Source organism: Neopelma chrysocephalum, unplaced genomic scaffold (genome assembly GCF_003984885.1).
Source record: "Neopelma chrysocephalum unplaced genomic scaffold, ASM398488v2 Primary Assembly neopelma1_24, whole genome shotgun sequence".
NCBI classification, from domain to species: Eukaryota; Metazoa; Chordata; class Aves; order Passeriformes; family Pipridae; genus Neopelma; species Neopelma chrysocephalum.
The window spans coordinates 50,735,391-50,752,415 of record NW_020897693.1 but is presented as its reverse complement, the minus strand read 5'-3'; the positions used below and the strand labels follow the sequence as shown (position 1 = coordinate 50,752,415).

The window sequence follows — 17,025 nt, the reverse complement described above, 5'->3', positions numbered from 1 at the left end:
TGCTTTGGTAATAGAAATGAGATTATAAGATACAGAAAAAAAATGGCATTATACAGACCACGTGTCGTAGGAACAATAGAATGTGTGTTGCCCAAAAACTAGTTCCCAGTTTGTATCCCTGAGGAGGATGGAATCTTAGATCAAGACATACAATCCATTCGAGCAGCTCCATGGCTGATACATGGATATACAGACCTATATTTGCCTCTGGGACATTTGTACCTTCACCTCTAAAATATCTTAGGTATAACAAATGCTAATTGATGGTAACTTGCAAAACAGTAAGGACTACTAGTTCAGAAGATGTTTTTATGTTAATTTTTATTCTAGTGGGCATTATGTTTGTAGAGAGGAGCAAAAGCAACAAATTTTAATTGGTCGATTAATTGTATCTTACAGGTATTTTGAAAAATACAAAAGCTACACAAAAACCAAAGATAAAGTGTGTGATAATCTTAAGAAATTGGAAAACATGCTTAGACAGTCTTTGTCTAAAATTCCAACGTCTTATAAAGAATCGTTGGAGCACTTAGAAGAAAGCAAGGTAAGAGAGGCTCTGAAGAACTTGAAAAGCTCGTGCAAAACTAATGCAGCTATGCACACCAAATGATACCACAGTAGAAAGAAGTGAAATTCTTTATCCTGTATTTATATATGTATATATATAAAACTACAGAATATATTTATGTACCCGTAAAAAGGCTGGATTATAATAGACCATGTGAAATGAGTGCATCTTACTGCTGTAGAAATCAAATATTATCTGTGCTTAAGCTCATGTTGCATTTCTGTACAGATCCCTTACTGCTTCTTTGCAAGACCAGGACTGATCAGATTTCTAACATAGCTGTTTTCCCTCAGAATTGAAAATCAGAATTTCCAGTTTCCCCACTCATGACTGTCTTGCTGCCTCCCCACCAGACCTGTGTTATAATCAACTTCTTTGCTGTCTTCTGCTTTAGTACTTATACTTGTAATTTTATATGTCTCTAAATCCTTCACATTTCTCTTCCCTTCCAAATAACCAGATTGAAGTAACAAGAACCTAATTACCCAGGCACACTATTCTTCTCTTTGTTTTGTTTTATTTACCCCATTTTTCTCTGTAGTCTTAGCTAACAGAATTCTCTCATCATGACTGTATTTAACCAGCTTAGTGGAGTGATTGCCCTTTTACTAGAGGATCGTAATCATGTTACTGAATACTTCATTAATACTTCTGACTGTAGCATTTTATTTATTTACGTGTTTGTTTCTCCTATAAGATTTTAGTCTCCAACATTGACTCGGCTGAAGAGGATCTTGTGAAGCTGAGGCAGATCTCTGGAGAGCTGATGAGATTATGCAGAGGAAGTGACAGGGCCCTGGGCAGGATTGTAACAGTGCTGTGGGAAAACTGGCTGGGTTTGCTTGAGGCAGCGAAAGGGCTGGAAATCAACTGTGAAGAACTAAAGCAGGAATGGAAATTCATCAATGAAGAAGTGAGTTACTCAGCGTCCGAAAGTTTGGGGAAATGTGGTAGGGATGTGGCTGTCAGTAAAATGGCCTGTAAAGGGCTGAGATAAGTGCAGAACATCATTTTCCTACCCAATGGTCAACCAGTTACCTTCACCCTTTCTTGAACCCAGAATCAAAATTGGTGAGGAAGTTTATAGTGCATATTTCCTGAACCCAGAACAACTCTGCGCAGGGTTATTTGCTGTGCAAATAAAGCAAATAAAGCAAACCCAAATGTTTTGGCACCCTTCAGAGGTTCAAGCTCTGGCTATGTAATTCCCACTACTTAGTCACCCGTATGAGTAAATGAATAATGTAACTTAAGATGATGGAATAAAAAAACACTTTATCTAATGCTTTGACATGGTTGTTTACTTAGCTGGAACGAGAAACAATAATTCTCGATAAGCTCCAGGAAGAACAGCCAGAAAGCCTTAAAGAGAAAGAAAAGGCCACCAGAGAGGAACTGGTAGAGTTACTAGATTTTGTGAACTCCTTTGAAGAAAACATCAACCAGCAACAGCTCCTCTTGCTCTTGCTTCTTCACCGAATAAGAAACATCCTGAATACATCTGAAAACACTGAGGCAGAAGCTGCCCTTCCTGCCTTATGTGAGATAAAGGCAATGCAGGATCGCTGCAAAAAGTAAGTGATGTGAAATTTCTGTTGAAGATATGACCTAAGACTATTTCTAAGCTTAGCATTTTATTGGATATTAAAGAATATATAAAAGCTGTAATGCAGTTAAAAAGACAATGAGCGCTCTACAGGGTCAGACCAATGCTCCAACACATCTGCTGTCTGCAGCATGGGCGTTGGGGGATATTATTTAGGGAGAAGACCTGAGCCTGGCCATATCACTTGTGGGCTGCAATTTGTGTTCAAGTGCAGTAGGAATCAAAAGGAATGATAGTCAGTTTTGGAGGTTCCAAGCTCTTGTGAACTTGAATGAGACATGTGGGTCTGCCACTCCTAGGAAAATCAAACCTTGGGCTTTTTGCAGCAATGCAACTTTTGTCTTACTGAGTGCCATTGTCTAAAATTTGCCATGTTTTTTGCAAATTTGTGATTGCACTCGCCCTTCTCTGTGCCAGCTTTTGGACACGGGAATCTTTGTGAACAGCATCTGCTCTGCCAGCATCTTCAGACTCTAAGAAGCTGACCTCCGTTTGCTGTTTAAATATGCCTGCCATCTGATTTGGTCTACCAAAAATACTTTGTTTACCAATATCTGAAGACTCGGTTTGAAGAAACTGAGACAATATATGACATAAACTCAAAGATTTTACAGAGAATATTACTAAAGTACAGACAAATGTGGTTCCGGATATAAATCTATAAAATATCTGTATTAAGCATGCTCTTTGCTCCTACTTAGTGTAGAATCTAAAACTTACTGTATTCTTTCTGGCAATCTTTCATAGATTGTATGAAAAGGCTCAAGACCATAAGGATTCTGTGAAAGCTGAGATTCAAGAGAGGAACAAGGTCACTGAAGAAATAAGTGCTGTGACAAATGCATTACAGAATGCTGCATCTGTGTTATTGCAAGATGCTGATGGAAAGGCAGAACAACTGGAGGTTGGTATCGGCTCTGTTACCTTGTGGGGACATTTGGAATATCTTCTGGTTTGTGCTGGTGCTTGAACTTGCTCCAGATAAAAGTAGTGGCAAGGTGTATGCACATTGACTTAAAGAGAATGAACCTGGCAGAACATGACTGGCCCTGCCATGTCCTTGGTTGGTGTTCCTTTCCTTCTGTGTGGATCAATAAGCAGGCACAGAAGTATTTCCGAATTGCATGAAATTCAAGCCAGTTGCAATCCTTTTAGGAAGGATTACTTAGAGTACATCCTTCACCCTTTCCCCCTCTCCATATCTAGCCAGGGCAGCTTCAGGTGCTCTGGCTTTAATGTCCCATATTGGAGGTTAACCTGGTAAATGATTTTTAGAAATCAAAATGTGATCAAGACCATGCCCTTCAGCTGCCACCAGCACTCTGTGGCAATCTATGCATTTCTGTCATTTCTTGACTTCACAAAATGCTATTATTCCTCACACCCCCGAATGTGTGTTTATTTATTATTTTAATTATATTTGTTTCAGTTTGGTCGTATTGTGTTTATATTGCTATCATAATTTTTTAATCTTAATCAAAAATTTATTTTTAATTGTATTTAATCGAGTTATCTTTTAACTACAGAACCTTATCATTTATTTATTCTAGCCAACAAGGTCTACTACAAATTTGGGCTATCTTTGCTGAGTCTTATGCAAAAACTAATGGGGTGTCCCACAGTTTATTCTCTTTAGAAGGTGGATACTTAAAGCTGGCAAAGGGCTAGGAAAAGTGCAGAAGCCAAAGACCATGGTGACAGATGGGAGTATTTTCCTAAGAGTTAACATAAGAGAGAAATGTTAGCTACATCTTTAAGAGAAAGTTCAGAAAACCCACGAGACAGCATTACTGTGGCGAAAACTGGATTTGTCTGAAAGGGCTGGGTTTCTATTTAAAAATATTTAGAATTAGAATATAGAGTTGTGTCTGCTTTTTCACTGAATTCTTTCTATCCAGAGTAAATGTTACTACTGCAGGTGTTTGCCTGCTTTTGTCCCTCATGTTCAACCTGTGACACTCTGAGCACCTAAAACTCATCCAAAAGTGAGTCTAGGCCTTGTCCTTGTTCCTGACAGCAATGGCAGAAGGAAATGTTAGCAGCAATCCTATCACATGATTTCTTTGTAGCAGTGTGTCACAGCAGGCCTGTTCCTTTTGAGAAGATTCAGCTGAAAAGGTTGAAAAATTCTTTAATTTTACATAATGCCAATACCATTAAGCCAAAATCTGCAGAGCAATTTCATCCCTTACTTCCAAAGAAAACCTCGTTTCTCTAAAATCTATAGCATCTACTTTCCAGCTAAATAATCTGTGAAATGTGAACATGCATTAATATACAGAAACCAGTTTTCAGAGACATGCTTTGTTTTGGAGAGCAGTGTTGTAACTGATTCTTTCAAATTCAGGTCAGGGAATCTATAAACTCCTGTAAATGTTGGCACAATCTTACTTGGGCCATTTGACAACAGCAGCCTTCTCCGTGAGAGAATGAGACACACAGCTGTTTCATGGGTTTGAGGGGTTTTTTAATATCACACCCAGTTGTTGTGGGATGACAGGAAATAAATCAATCTCAGTCTCTTACATGTTTCTTCTGTGCGTTGTATTCATGTGAGGGAAAAGATTCCCGAATGAAGACTAGGAGCTAATGGATTACCATTACTCCTGATTGAAGAAGAAAAGGCAGTTAATTTTAATGTCTTTCATTGCCTGGTAGGAGCTTTAGATAGTTTTTCTCAATAACTTGGGTTAACATTTGAGTTTCTCAAACAGGTGAGCATTGGGGAAAGGAACCATAAAGCAAGCAAACAGAACCTTCCAGCTTGAAATTCTAGAAAACCTCCAAAACAAATGAGTTTCTTCATTCTTTCTGCAAGAGGACTTAGATCGGATTTTCTTTCTAGGCCACAGGCTGTAGACAGTTGTTCAGGTTTCTTTTATCTCATAAAACCTACATTCTTCATGCAGAACTGGAAACTGCTGTTTTGAAAGGAGCCCACTGTGCTGCTCTGCGTAATTGCCTGAAAGGAGACACTTCAGCCTGAAACCTGTTGCTTTTTGTGGCCTTTGTGTTGTTTATAATAATGAAGGAGTGGACGTTGGCTATTAAACGTCTTTCAAAGGGAAAATGCGCTTTTGGCAAAAGGGGGAGCACAAAGGTTAACATTTAATCATAGGGGCACTTCAGATGGTTCCTTTGCTGTACCTGTCAATGAGCATCAGTGCGTCAGTTGCCCGATGTGGAGTCGTATCAAGTTTGTTTAATTCTTACAGATTGAAAAGCATCATTTGATCAAATGAGTGAGTATTTCTTAAAGTTCATCTGCTTGCAGAGGTAGTCAAATTAGGTTTGCTATCCCAAAACCAACTTTTCCAAACCACAGTCATTGTAGGAATTATAAAACGCACTATGTATATGTGTTTACCTGAGTAAAAACTGGGTAAAACTGCTGAAGTTATTTATTCTTAATTTTGTAGGAGCTTCAGAGTGTGATCAGTAAAGAAAGTCAAGCTCTACAGGATATCATGGAGAAACTCCGGATCAAGTATTCTGAAATGTATACAATAGTTCCTGCAGAGATTGAAACACAGCTGGACGACTGCAAGAAAGTACTGCACGACCTAGAAGAGAAGGTAACTGTTGATGTAATTTTCAGACTTACCTTTTACCAACGTATAAATAAGTACAGCAGTATTTGATGAGTGTTGTAACTATGAATTTCAACTTGAAACATTGATTGGTTTTGTTTGCATTTTCCCCTCAGTGAAAATTTATGCATGAGGAAAGATTCCTCATGCTAACTGTCTCCTTTTAGAATATCCTTACAGTAGGGTGTGTTAATATAATATTTTTCTTTTCTATTAAAATTGGACATGGCAGAACCTCTAGCAATAAAGTTTTAATATGATATGGATTCTGTCTTCTCTCCAGTCTGATTCTTCAACTGTGAACTAGTAGTCAAAGTCGATTGGGAAGTTAGCATAGCTTAACTGAAAAAGTATTTTCAAAACTGGGTTAAAAAGGACTTTGAAGCAGGATTTTTTTAATGTAATTTGCACACACAGTAGGGTATCGTGGCACAGTTCTTGTTACCATCCCTTGGGATGTGGTTGCCTTCCTTTAAAAACAGGCAGGGAATTTAAATAACTAAATAACATTGCATCAGTGTTTTTGGGGGTTTTTTTTGCAGTTTTTTCTATCTGTAGGGGATATAAACAGTTAAATGTGAGCAAAATTAAGGAAAATGGAGTAATACTATAAATTTGGGGTCAAATTTGAAACTGGTATTATTATTATTACCATTTTTAAAGATTCATTTGTATTACCTTTTAAAAGAAAATAAAAGATTTCACTTCTTATATTTCAGAAATAATTATGTTTAATGCAATTTTAAAGGGTAAATTTCAGTTAATTTTATAAAAATTGAAGGTTTAATAAAACAGTTTTGAAATCCAGTTACTTGTTAGTGTCTATCAGATGATTCATTCACTTTATGTGGCATTATATTAGCAGCATATTAACTACAACTTATTAGTTTTAATTTGGTTAACTTTATGATTTCTGTTTCAAAATGGAACCATCTTTTCAGAAGTAACAACTGGATAGGAGAGAGGAGAAGTAAAACAATATTTATGTTTGGGAGGGGTGTTATTGTTTACCATTTCATTTACTGAGCTAAAAGATTATCCCAAGGTACACACATTACATGTTGGAGTGAAAGAACTGGTCCTGGAAGCTAGATAACATTTGCTTTTCACATTTAGGTGTTGGAAAACAATATAAACTGTCTTGGAATTTTTCAAAATGCATTTAGGAAACAAAAGAAATCCTAGCACAACTGGAGGTCAGTTTAGTTATGTATTAGAAGATACCATCATGTGTTAAATTGAGTTAACTTGTCATACTTTAATGGCATTCTGCTTTCTTCTAACTCTGCTAACCAAACGGTGTAAATAAATTGTACTTTTGATGCCATAAATAATTAATTTATTCCAGTAAGAAGTTTTGAAATTAAAATCCTGCCCTGCTGATGACCAGAGCACTGACAGATGCAGCATTTTTTCCCGAGGAAATATATAAGTCAGTGCTTGATCTGCTTTCTCATTTCCAGCTGTGTCACATCACTCATACATGATTCTCTTCTATTTTGGAAACTGGCACTACAACCATTGATAATTTTTCTTGTTTGGTCAGGATAATGGTCAAGTGTTTAGTGATTACAATCTGAATTCCTTTTTCCAAGGAATCTTAGGCACTAAATACAGACTGGACTTCATAGCTCCTTTTGTATAAGCATGAGCATTTGAGAGGAGCACTGTAATTCTTTTGGCTATATATTTATTTTGATTAATGCAGTTTTATCAATACAGCGTCTTAACTGTGGCTACTTGTATAGTGGTCTTATGTTGGCATCTATAAATAATGTTAATAAAATTGATAAATAAAAATGGATAATAAATTTATTAACTAAAAGTTGTTTCAAGTGCTCTTCCCACAACATGGATAAAGTATTTCAGTGTTAGGAGCTTTAAACTAGAATAACTACTAAACTAAAAATCTTTTGCATCAAGGCAGCATTAAACTGTTCAGTGTGCTTATGCCCCCTGAATCCTAGGGCTGCAGCACACAAACAATTTACCACAATTTAACAGTTTCCTGGTGCTTGGCTGACCCTAGCAGCTAGCAGGGTTTAGTAAGGAAAGATGTCACTCTGGGCTAAAAGCAAGGACTTTCTCACTCCCTGCACCTCATCTAGTCCATAGTAACCTGGTATCTTACTGAAGAGAGTTTTTCTCTTTACATAGAAAATCAGGCCCTCCAGTGTACCAGTTTTTCATTTCTATGGAGTTCTGCAGAGTGAAATTAAGTTCCATATACTTGATGGTGCTCAGAGCTTTTTATTTTAGTGATAAATCTCTAAGTTTATATTTAGAAATTCACTGTACGTTGATGCACTTTCATATTCCCTTACTTGTTACATGGAAGTCATAGCAGTCAGCTGAGACATAAAGGTGTCATTCTGGGTTTCTTAGAGCATAAATCTAAATGTGACCCTTTCCACAAAGCAGCATCATCAGCCTCTGTTAGGGATGAGAACAGGGGCAGCTGAAGCAAAGCACCCAAGGAGCTGCAGTGTCTCATTGCTTGTTTCCTCAGGGATTGCCTTTCTGAGGCAGTCATTTTTTAATGAGAAGGAATTATTGAACACCATGTAGACATTGAATCTGCTCATGTTGATGCTTCTCCCTGCAAATATAATGCCACTCCTGTGTTTACTTGTCAAGAGAAACATAAAAAGAATTTGAATATTTTTAGTGAGGTGGTGCACAGAAACAAGCAGATCTTTGTAATGTCCCCTATCATTTTCTCTTTGCTCTGACAGGTTAGCTCTGAAATCTTGCAGAACTCTCCTCAGTACGTGCTGAAAAGCAAAGCAGAAACTATTAACAATGGCCTGCAAGCTATTGAAAAGATGTTGCAACAGAAGAGTGAAAACATTGCCAAAGCCAAAGAAGTTCAGAAGGTAATCTTGCAAAAAAAAAAAAAATCTGTGTTAAAAGATTATTGGTTGTTTCTGCAGAGCCTGGTTTAGCAAAAAGTGGTCTTCTGTTCATTTTATGTCTGTAGAAAGAGAAGTACAAACAAACATTTAGCTGGTGAATATTTACCAATTCTTTCTCACAGGAAAAGACGATGTTTTTTCAACTGTGAATCAGTCCAGTAGATGCAGAGTGTTCTGTTCTCAGCATATCAGTTCTGAAATCTTTGCAATTCCACATGCCCCACGTGAAGAATAAATAACACTGCTGTTATCTTTGAGTCTGACCTTATATTTCACTTCCTTTTTCTTCGCGTGCAGCAAATCTGGGATATGCTGGACCTTTGGCATTACAAACTCAATGAACTGGATGCAGAAGTGCAAGATATAGTGGAGCAGAATTCCTGCCATGCACAGGAGTTGATGGATATCTTGGTGACCCCCCTTCAGCATTACCAGCAGGTCTCACAGCTTGCCGAGCGCAGAACTGCCATTTTAAACAAGGTAGATACAAGTGTAGAAGTTCTTTAAAAATCACATCTTATAAAAAAAAAAAAGAGAGTGAAGGCTTTGCATAAAACATCATCAGAGGCTGACAAATGAGTAAAGAGCCACAAGCCTGCTGTAAGTGCATTGGCATATTATAGCTGGAGTTTTTGGAGTGCCAAACTTGCCTCCAGCTGCTACCCCAAAGGACTGGTGGGTCTGCACCATGGTTGGTGGGGGTTAGTGTGGGGAATTCACACCCCTCAGTGGGTGCAAAGATGGTTCTTTGTTACTCTGCTAATGGGCTGTCTATTAAAGCAACGTTGCCATATAAATTGCAGCAATGCCTCCATGAAATGTAAGCATGTAAGCACCAAAATTACCTTTGATTAGGGGAGATAGCCTGAAATCACGAATCTGTTTCAGAAAAATAGTGATTTTTATTTCACTGTACTAATTTAATTGGCCACGATGAAAACACATCCTGTTTTCTTTTAATCTTGTCCACAGATGCATTTATCCTACACAGTGAACAGCAATTCATTTGTGCCTTTCTGTTAAATCCTGTAATTTCCTAGGCTGCCAACAAGATGGAAGAATATGATGAACTCTTGAAGAATGTGAAAGATTGGATAGAAAGCACCAACTCTTTGCTAAGAACAGATGCTCAAAGTGACTCTGCAAAAAGCTTACGCAAGCATACTGATGACCTGCAGGTAAGTGTTGATGCAGATATGTGGCCCTGTCAGAACTGGTTGCTCTGTAGAGATGCAATTTTCCATTCTTAAGTCTTGCTGACATAAATACTTTACCATTTTCAGTAAATCCTTTGAGTGAAAAATAGTTACAGTTGACACTCATGAAATATGGATACTTTTAGATGTTGGATATATCTATATTGTCAAAGTGCTAATGTTCACCACTGATGGATCAAACTAAGCTCTTATTTTGTCCCCAGATGGCTTTGGAAGACTCAGAGCAAAAGCAAAATGTTCTGCACGGTGTTTATGTGGAGCTGGAGGAGCTGACACCAATCTTTGAAACCAGCAGTGTAATGCAACAGCTGCATGAAATAGATGACCAAGTAGCAACTTTACAGCATGAGATAGCAGAGATTCTTCCACAGATCCTGCATGTGGCTGATGTAAGTCTGGGTGACCCATCAGTGCCTTTTATCAGAGCTTCATCATATGTTATATTACCTGCATAGGGAAAAGAGGTGCTGATTTTAGTAGTTGTGCCAAGCAAGGAAATGAATTGTCTGGAAACAAACCATCAGAAGGCGTTTGGTAACTAATTAAGCTGTAAAGTTCAGGATTAGCACAAGGTGTAGGAGGAAAGGCTGGGAACCTGGGTTGGTTCAGCCCAGAGAAGGGGCAGCTTGGGGGTGGGGGTGTGGATATTACTGGTGTCTGCTGCTACGTAATGGAAGACTACAGACAGGACAGGGCCAGACTCTTCTTGGGTGTGCAGAGAAAAGATGAGCAGATCTAAAGTATAACAAAGGAAATTACATCTAGGAAGGATTTTTTCTGCAGTGAGATTGGTCAGACATTTCATCAGGGCCCATAGGTGGGGTAACATGTCCATCCCAGGAGATACTCAAATCTCAACAGGATCAGGCCCCGAGTGACCTGCTTTGACAGGCACCAGAGACCTCCTAAGATCCCTTCCAACCTAATCTATTCTGTGACTCTGTGAGAATTCAAAAGCAGCTCTACTGTATGTGATTCATTTGTTGTAAGACTCTGCACAGGAAACTGCAATAGTGTAATTAGAGTAGTTTCCTGTGCTGCCATCTGTCACCACTGGAAAACTGTCTGTCATGGTTTGAGAGCCCCAAAATCCAATTCTCGAGTCCTAGCCCCCCTCCCACATCTCAAACCAGTGTGAGATGGGTTTTCCAGACACTCAACTACTGGTAATTTATAATGTGACTTTTCCAGGATCTATCAGTTCTGTATTCAGGATTTAAAACAGAACAGGTGATCTTGAATACTTAATTCCTTCAGAAGTTATGATGATGGGTAATTTACAGTAACTAACCTTTTGATTGCGAGCATCCATTAACATATCCTGCATATGCTGAACTTGTTTTTCAGTGTTTCTTTTTAAATGTAAGTTAAAGGCAGAAATGCAAGCTGGATGTGGTATTTGTACAGTCTACAAATACTCTCTCTGTTCCCAAAATCTAGGAATTGGATGCCATTGAATCTCATGTGAAAGTGTTTGAGAAGGATGTTGCAGAAATGAAGACAATCCTGTCATCAGACGATCTGTTAGAATTTTCTCCTAAAGACCAACTTAAACATGGACAGGTCTGTGAAAACTCCTATATGGGCTTTTTTCCCCTATATATGTATGCAGAAGTTAGTGTAAGTATGGTTTCAGAAGCATAAGGATGCTTAGGGACTGCAAACCACTACGAACAAGTTTTTAGTATGCAATCTTGAAATGCTGGTATGACACAAATTCTAACTCTGGGATCAAAGATTGAAAGTGTTATTTCAGACATGGTTTTTGCTGCATGTTTCTACAGTAGCAAGTACTCTAAAATCCAAAAGGAGCACATTGGTAGGGCAAAACAGTGCAGAGGACTTGGTATCTGTGTTGTATGTGTCTTGGGGCTTACTTTGGACTGATCCTGTAGAATGGAAATCCATTAGTAGCTGGGTGTCTTCAAAAGCTCTTCTGGAGAGTATCACCTGCTTTAGTTTCATTTGAAAGAAATTCAGTTTCCATCCAAGACATCTGATCAATGTAAGCCCTAAGGGGAGACTGTTGAGAGACCCTTTCAAGGAGCACAGTCATGTTTTGACCAAAACATTTAAAATTAAAGCACCTTTGAGAACACACCCACAGAGAACTCGAGTGTGTAACTTAAGCACTTGTCAGACATAGCTGCCATATTTGAGGATCTCCATTTTTTGGGAAGTTTACGGCCTAATTTTCAGATACCCTTGCTGCACACCACTCTACTTGACATGAAACAGTAATCTGAAATTTGGAAAATGAGGCCCTATTTTTTCAAAAATGGACAAAATTTAGCAGATGTTTCTGGCAATGTAGGCTGAAGTGACTTACCATAAAATTGTGCAGGGACTTCACTGCAAAGATACATTGGCCAGATGTTTTTTCATGTCTCTGCATAAAGCAAAGCATTATAGTATCTTTTATTTCATAACACATGCAGTCCACAGTGTTACCTGACTGATATGCAAAAGGCATTTGCAGATGAGGAATAAAAATGTCCTCATACCTCTCGTAGCTTTGTAACTCTCATAACAAAGCTTTGCAGCTTCGTTATCCAGAGAACAATTTTGTAATGACTGCATGGTATGGAAAAACTAAGGTAATATTTCTTCTGGAAAATAATGTTCACTTTCTTATATTAAATCAAAGTCAGGATAATATGCTAATAACAAAAAATTCCTGATGCAGACTGCTTATGAAAGAGAGAATAAGCATCTTTATTCCAACTGGGGCATTTCAAAATGAAATCATCTTGAGAGGGAATTTAACAAAAATGTTAGTAATTTAAAAGCCTATAGGTGGTTTGTTGGGTTTTTTTGCCTCTGAAGTTCCCAGCTGAATGAGGTCTCAGTAGGATTTCATACTTCTTTAGGAGAACCAAGATGTTGTGTATTGGTTATTACCATTCTGTCTTTCTGAAGCTGATCACTGTCTTCCATAAAATAAGTTTTGTGGTATGAAACTGCATATTTCTGTTCATCCAGAACTGACAAAGGTGGTTGTAAACTGTCCATTCACTTGAGGTATTGTGGTATGAAATGCTGTCTTCGACAGGAAAGCCACCTTCACAGGTTTTCCCTGACTTCCATCCCGATTCATCATCTCAGCTATGTTGATACACTGTTTATAGGACCATCATAAAACCACTGGTGTGCAGGACAAACAACAAAACCCAGAATTTGCTAGAGTGACATCAAAGGGTTTGCACCAGGTTTTTAACTGTTTTCACTGCCAGTAATACTCTACTTTGAAATGACCCGCTTAGTAAATAGCACCTAATCTGAATGTGACTGTTTTTTTGTCACTGTGCAAACTTTATGTATGTATACACTGAAAAAAGAAGAATTGTAAATGAAAGATGTATCTTTGTCTTGCTTTAGACAACCTCACTGTGGATTTTCACTTCTTTGTTCCAAGATTCGTAGAATCACAGAATACTGAGAATTGGGAGAGACCCACAGGGATCATTGAGTCCAATTCTTAAGTGAATGGCCCATATGAGGATAAAAATATTCCTCTTAAATTGGAAACTGACCAAAGAGAGCTTTTGCACATCATGAGAGTAGTATAAATTTTCAATTTTGATTTTTTCCAACTCATTATCACATCCATCATCTGTCTTGTATCCTGATAGGTTATACTTGAGCACGTCGGTCCCATGCAGAAGACTATTGTTCATATACAGTCCTATGAAGAAGCACTTCAGCTACCAGCGATGAAAATGCAACCTTTCTCAGTCTTCAAAAGAGCAAGAAAACTCTTGAGAGAATTGAAGAAATTAGAAAAAATTACTAAGGAACAAAATGACCTACTTGAGGTAATTGATTTTTTTTTCTTGTCACCTAAACCACCTTTACTTTATAGTAATTTTGATCTTTAAACAATATTGCTATTACAGACATATAATTATGCCTACTGTGTCTTCTATGTAATGTTTTGGGGATTTTTTTTTTCTTGCCTGTTTCATTTGATACTGCAACAAAGCACACTCAGTAGTCTTGAAATACATTTCAGTTTTCCGATTCAGTCACAGCTGACACCATGTGGTTATAACATACTGTAGAAGAAATGAAGGCTCAGGTGTCTCATGACACAGGTTTGCACTGATGAGTGAAGTCCAGTATTAGATGTAGGTGTCCACATCAAGTCTTTAAAGTCATCTTTACCATGGAAATTCTTGTTGGCAGCCATTATATAGAAACAGCTGACAGCCTTTTACTAATCCAAATCAGTGAGCCAGGAAAGTGACCATTCCATACAGCTGTGTCGTGGTTAATTCATTGTTTTGAGGTAGGCCAACATGTGACAGGGAGCTTGGAGATGCTGTTGGCCAGACCAGGTTTGGGACCAGAAGTGATATAACAGCATCGGTGTGACGCACGGCCCTAGAAGAAGGCAGTGCTGGCAGGTCAGTGAATATTAAATCAGGGCAGTGAGGGTTATGGAACAGCTCCAGACCTGAAGGAATCTCTCTGCAGCACTTCACTGAGCGATGTGGTTGTACCAGCTCAGGAAGGTTTTAATTCAGGGCCCGTCGCGCTCCATTGCCCAGGCTGGAGGCAACCTGGAGTTGGGTTACGCACGTTCCCACGTCAGCAGAGGTATGAAAATTCTCAGGTGGCCCATCCATTTCTTGGCAGGATGATGACAGCACCTAGAAAAAGGTTATATTATCTTTGCTGATACGGTTTTCCTAACCTATTACAGTAAAGCAGAATGCTTTAGAACATCTAACTGGGCATTTCGAAGGCCAGGCAGATGCAAGTGACAGCTAAAATGTGAATGTCCATCTTTGATTTTCAGTTTGTGAAATTAAGAGCACCACACAAAGAAAAAAACTGAAAATATGCCACATAACTAATGCATGCTTGGAGTTCAGAAAAAAAGCAATGACTATATGAGATCTGTATGATCCCTATGATCCCTTTTTTTTTTTTTAATCCATACAGCTTCTTAGGTCTGAAAAAATGGATGTGGTAAAATGTACCTTTTTCAGAGTTACCAGATCAAATACTTGAAAATTTTCAAAACACTTTAAAACCATCAGAAACAGAGTACTTTGCAATTGAATTGTTATCATGACACTTGTAACTGGTTTGTGTGGAGCGTTAGGTCAAGTTTTAGATTTTTCTCCTCTTCGTAAAGCTGTAACCTTTTTTTGCTTAGCATTTGCCTTTACCTTGTAGGCATCCATCAGACTGTAGCTGAGTGAAATTTCTTTGTGAGAATACAGATTGGAAAAATTGCAATTCTTGGCAGCTAGTTTATCAAACTGTGCAAAAGAGATTTTCTGGTGCAGTTAAATGATTTGAAAGCAGCAGCATTACAATACAAGTCTAATACCAGCTAGGATGTAACAAAGGAAAAAGCTATTAAAATATGGCATTTTGAGTGCTGCATCAAAAAGGTAGTAAGCTTCCTGTAGAAATATATACCTGGGGTTTCTCCGCCTGGGGATCAGTGTGTGGATGAGTTTGTCCGTCTTTTGCTGTGGATGACGCAATGGGATATTGCATTGGTAACTTTTGTCTGAATAAATTGCATTGTAACACCTGAAAAAATATAACAGAAACAAAACGTGTAGTAGGTATAGCAAGTGCTTTGGGGCAGGATTTTCGGTGGCTTAGATCTGTGTTGAACATTGCCCTCTGTTTTTTATTATGGCTTGTCAAGTACCACACCTAAATAACGTCATCAGGAAGAGGAGTTGGAAAAGCCACATCTGCCTCTACTGGTTTTCTGTGTAAGAGAGTGGCAGTATTTGCATATCTGTTGGCTTACTGAGCTCATTTTCACTAAGCTCTTCCAAGACAAATACACTACAGGTGGGCCTTTTTCATGGGTTGGTCTTCTAGTGTTACCATGATATAAAAAGTCAAGGGCAAATGTTAAGCAGGAAATAACTCAAAAGACAGGCAACGCTTGTAGGAAGAGAGGAAGTCCAACAGATATGGTATCATTTGGTGTATTGGATAAAGGATAAAATCAGATTTTCTTGTCCCTGAGTGGAAGTCAGGGAACAGATGAGTTATCTTCAGGCAAATGACTTTATCACATATTGACCTGTGACAGAAGACATTGGAGTCTGTATACAAAATATTCATATTCTTTAGTTAGCCAAGGAAAGTTGAGGTAGTACTCAACCTGTTGCTAAACACTCCTATTCATATGGAAGTGAAGGTGTGAGTAAGAGAATCTCACTTTTAGAAGGTCTTTAAAAATGAGCAGGAGAAGACCTATTCTGGTTTTTTTTCTCCTCTGGTTCTTTAGCTATGGCACTAAGATTATAGGCCATAATTAAATATCTTTCTCTTCAATTTGGCTTTCTTCTATTAACTGAAGAAAATAGGTTTTTCTTTCTTTTAAAACCTGTAAGTAAGATAATAATGATTACTTAGAATCTTATCTGTCTGCATTTTCGTGAGAGTGTTACTTTGAAGAAGTGACTGAAGAAATGGCTCTGTTGTGTTCATAGCAGGAGAGACTCTTTGCTCTGAAAGTCAGAGTCTGTGCATACTTTGCAGTGAGATTTTTGACCTGTCAGGTCGTCCAGGTGCTGCTGTCAGCAGAGTAAGTTCAAGCCTGTTGACTTCATTGTTTCTTCATTATCTTTTGCAGACACCTGAGGAACAGTCCTTAGGTAGTCTTTGGTTCTCAACCTGTGGGTCAGAAAACACAGAGCCACCAAGTGCTGTGCATATTCAATGTTTTCACAAAATATTCTGATTTGTAAATGTGACAATTTCTTAATTACCAGAGACATCATGACAGGCTGTGACTGACAAATATGAGCGTGTGGGGAGATTGCCCTAAACAGTCAAGCTGGAAGTCGATGAGATTTTGCTGTTACTGTCAAATGAGTAAAAGTGAATTTAGCTGTTTATAACACATGATATGTTTTCCTATAAGCCATGTAAGAAGAGGAAGTTCACATGGTGGGACTACTTATCATTTTTATGGGAAGTATTCAAATTGTCAGATACTGTAGTTGGCTTATTCTCTGAGCTGCAGTGTCTGCCTGGTGTACAGCACACTTCATTTTTGGTCAGTGCAGAACTAGCTGGCAGTAAGGACTTCAGCACCAGTAAAAAACAGGTAGGCTTTCTAACTTGATACAAAATACTGTAATTT

General features: G+C 38.2%; 1 protein-coding gene across 1 annotated transcript in view; it reads left to right on the top strand.

Moving 5' to 3' along the window:
* The window catches only part of SYNE2 (spectrin repeat containing nuclear envelope protein 2), a 181,335-nt gene that overhangs the window by 82,370 nt on the left and 81,940 nt on the right, over window positions 1–17,025 (top strand). The window contains exons 52-62 of the mRNA XM_027674160.1: window positions 400–544; window positions 1,266–1,481; window positions 1,877–2,142; window positions 2,922–3,078; window positions 5,594–5,749; window positions 8,500–8,640; window positions 8,977–9,159; window positions 9,720–9,857; window positions 10,100–10,285; window positions 11,337–11,459; window positions 13,529–13,711. Coding sequence (XP_027529961.1) covers window positions 400–544; window positions 1,266–1,481; window positions 1,877–2,142; window positions 2,922–3,078; window positions 5,594–5,749; window positions 8,500–8,640; window positions 8,977–9,159; window positions 9,720–9,857; window positions 10,100–10,285; window positions 11,337–11,459; window positions 13,529–13,711 — 1,894 coding nt within the window. The remainder of the gene's footprint in view (window positions 1–399; window positions 545–1,265; window positions 1,482–1,876; window positions 2,143–2,921; window positions 3,079–5,593; window positions 5,750–8,499; window positions 8,641–8,976; window positions 9,160–9,719; window positions 9,858–10,099; window positions 10,286–11,336; window positions 11,460–13,528; window positions 13,712–17,025) is intronic.